Here is a 3,252-nt window from a genome sequence, read left to right as displayed (position 1 = left end):
TTGTTGCTCTCAAAATATCTGAGTTCCGAATTTGTTGCTTGCAAAATAAGTATAAACAATAGCGGAAATGTTACAAGAGTAAAGTATTAGAAAAAAATTTGTTGCTTGTTTAAATTTGGTACTGGCGTATTGTCTGAATTTGTTGCTCTTGAAATATCCGAGTTCCGAATTTGTTGCTTGCAAATAAATATAAACAATAGCGGAAAAACTCAGCGTGCAGCTAGTTACAAGAGTAAAGTATTAGAAAAAAATTTGTTACTCGTTTAAATTTGGTACTGGCGTATTGTCTGAATTTGTTGCTCTCGAAATATCCGAGTTCCGAATTTGTTGCTTGCAAATAAGTATAAACAATAGTGGAAAAACTCAGCGTGCAGCAAGTTACAAGTAGTGATGGGCGATTTTTTTAACAAAATCGATTTTTGAATCGATCTTGAATCGGAATGACCAGAATCGATTCACTAATAAAATCGGACTAAAAGAATCGATCTCTTAAGAATCGATTCATTAATAAAATCGGACTAGAAGAATCGATTTCTTAAGAATCGATCCGAAAATTGCATGTAATGAGCGAAGTATTTAAATTTTTAACATATTTTAGGGCGTAATATTTTATTTGTTGTATGACAAATTTTTTAAACGTATTGATTGGCTATAAGATAGAAGACTTCTAGAAACTCGAGAACTTCTATCTTGCACGTCTTGCAGTCAATTAACATGCTTAAAATATTTTTCGTACGATATAAAATATCAGCCTAAGTGTCCGTCCTAAGTCCTAAGTTGATATAAATTATATAAAAGTGATATATGATTTAAAAATAAAAATCAGAATTCAGAAGTTTGCATCATAACAATTCAGGCCTTCAGGGTGTCAACTGTCAAGAGTTTCGGTAATAATTGTGTAACTGTAAAGACATTAAAAAAAGGAAAAAATAAGAATTTTTATTTAAAACATTTTTATTCAATTTTCCACTCATGCATAGATAAGGAGTTTAAGAATAGCATACACTGTAAATGTTCAGACGATAATTTGTTTCGTTTTTCCGTAACAATATTTCCAGTTTTCGAGATCAAACGTTCAGATGGAACGGACGTAGCTACAATTAATAAGTATTTTTTTGCAATGACATGAAGAGATAGATACATTGTCTTACAACTATAAAGCCAATAGTGAATTGGATCTTCATGTAACCCAATAATTGGTTGGTTTAGGTAATGTTTGAAGTCAGTCGGCATATCCTCAGTATCATTGCAGTTTAATTGCTCCATATAAGCAAGTTCATTATGATATGACCACAAAGAGTTCTTTTGATTGTCCATTACTGCATTTTCTGTTGTATTATTTTCTTTGAACATATCGTTATTTACATTTTCCATTTGCCGGACTATCTTATTTATAGTTTGTAAGCAGGCATCTTGATTATTAAAATGCAATCGTTTGAATCGAGGATCTAGAAGAGTTGATACAGCTAACATAGTGTTATTTTCTATATCTCCAAATCGCATGTTAATGTTGACAGAAAGAGATTCAAGCAACTGTATGGCTGTACTTGATGTCAATTCATCTTTTAAAGTATTCACTTTTCTTTTTAAGCAGTTGATTAGTGGGATTATTTTGCTACTCGTAACATACTGTTCGCCACATATTTCCTTTGTAACAGCTTCGATAGGAGCCAAAACTTGAATAACTTCTTTGGCAAGCTGTAATTCTAAGGCTGATAGCATTGGAGGTGCTTTGGGAAATTTCAATAATATTATAGTGATGTTTTCTGATAATTCGATAAATCGTTCCAACATGTAATATGTAGAATTCCATCGTGTGGGAACAGATTGAATTAATTTCTTCGTGTTATATTTCCGTAATTCGTCCGCAGCAATAACAGAATGCTTGAGAAACGTGATTAGTGCTTTTACTTTTGCACATAAAGCATTAACTTCATTATTGTGTTTTAATAATGATGTTGCGACTAAGTTTAGTGTGTGAGCAAAACAACCTAAATGTTTATCTTTCCCAAATGTATCACTGACAGCTTTCACAATATTCGCTGCATTGTCTGTTACGATGGCAACAACATTATCTTTTCCAATATGCCATTCAGTACATATCCTTAACAACCATTGTCCAAGGTAATCTGAAGTATGCCGCTCATCCAGTTCGTTAACACCAATAACTACAGAGGTCAGTTTATCATTTAAAATAAAATGTGCTGTCACTCCCAAATAGCTCTTAGTATTGATAACATCCGTCCATACATCTGTTGTGAGACATAAGTTATCAATACTAGATAACTTAGTCTTTATTATATTTGAAAGAATATCATATTTTTCTTCTATTAACTTTGTTATTGTTTTTCTTGATGGAACTTTATACAAAGGCGCAGTTATGTTCATTAAATAAAGGAAACCTTCTTTCTCCACTGTATTGAAAGGTAAAATGTCTTTTGAGATCATGTATATAATTCCGTTCGTTATTTTACCACTTCTTACACCTTCCTCTGTAATACAAATATTACAAATTACAAAAGTTTCATGCAAAAAGATTCTAAACTATAAGAAATGAAAAGTATTATATGTTTATATGTTATCTAATAATAGAAAAATAATATAAAATAATTTATTTTTTTACCTTCAAATGCTTTCACATTTAGTAGGGCTTTGTCAATTCGTGGTTGAAAAAGTTTTACTGTTTTTGTTCCAATTGATTCATTTTTTAGTTTTTTTTACGCTTAGAGATTTTGAAGAACTGGAAGAACATGATGGAGATGGAGATGGTATTGATATTATATCCTTATCCTTATCCTTATCAGAATCATTAGTTAAAACTAGAACATATTACACTATATATTGACGCAAGTGGTGTTAGAGTTCCAAGATTGAATAGACCAAATGGAACGTTATCCCATTATATTTTTCTGTATCATGCAGTTATTAATTCTGTTGCTGGTCAATTTTCAATTTCACAATTTTTGACTGAAATACATACTTCGACATTTATTAGATTTTGGTTAATGGAATGGTGTAGAATAGGTGCTCCACATCCCAAAGAAGTCGTGACAGACGCTTCACGAGCTTTATTAACTGCTGTTGTAAAAGAATTTACAAGTCATCCAACTATCGAGCGCTATGCGGATGCTTGTCGAAATACAGTCCCAGATTGTTATATACGTATTGACGTCGCTCATTTTATGAAAACATATTCTAATGCTCTAAAATCTACTTCAAGACCAGTTCGTACTTTTTATCTTGCAGTTATTG

The 3,252-nt window shown here is 31.6% G+C and overlaps 1 protein-coding gene across 1 annotated transcript; it reads right to left on the bottom strand.

Moving 5' to 3' along the window:
- Nucleotides 1-511: 511 nt before the first annotated feature.
- LOC112457283 (zinc finger BED domain-containing protein 1-like) lies at nucleotides 512-2,703 on the bottom strand. The gene is made up of 2 exons (XM_025020221.1): nucleotides 2,624-2,703; nucleotides 512-2,492 (listed from the first exon to the last, which is right to left on the bottom strand). The coding sequence occupies exon 2, from the start codon at nucleotides 2,446-2,448 to the stop codon at nucleotides 955-957; it is 1,494 nt and encodes a 497-aa protein (XP_024875989.1). The 5' UTR covers nucleotides 2,449-2,492; nucleotides 2,624-2,703; the 3' UTR covers nucleotides 512-954.
- Between the last annotated feature and the right edge of the window lie 549 nt (nucleotides 2,704-3,252).

The sequence above is a fragment of the Temnothorax curvispinosus genome, unplaced genomic scaffold, assembly GCF_003070985.1.
Source record: "Temnothorax curvispinosus isolate PA1 unplaced genomic scaffold, ASM307098v1 QBEX01007728.1, whole genome shotgun sequence".
NCBI lineage: Eukaryota > Metazoa > Arthropoda > Insecta > Hymenoptera > Formicidae > Temnothorax > Temnothorax curvispinosus.
This window is presented reverse-complemented; position numbering and strand designations above follow the sequence as displayed.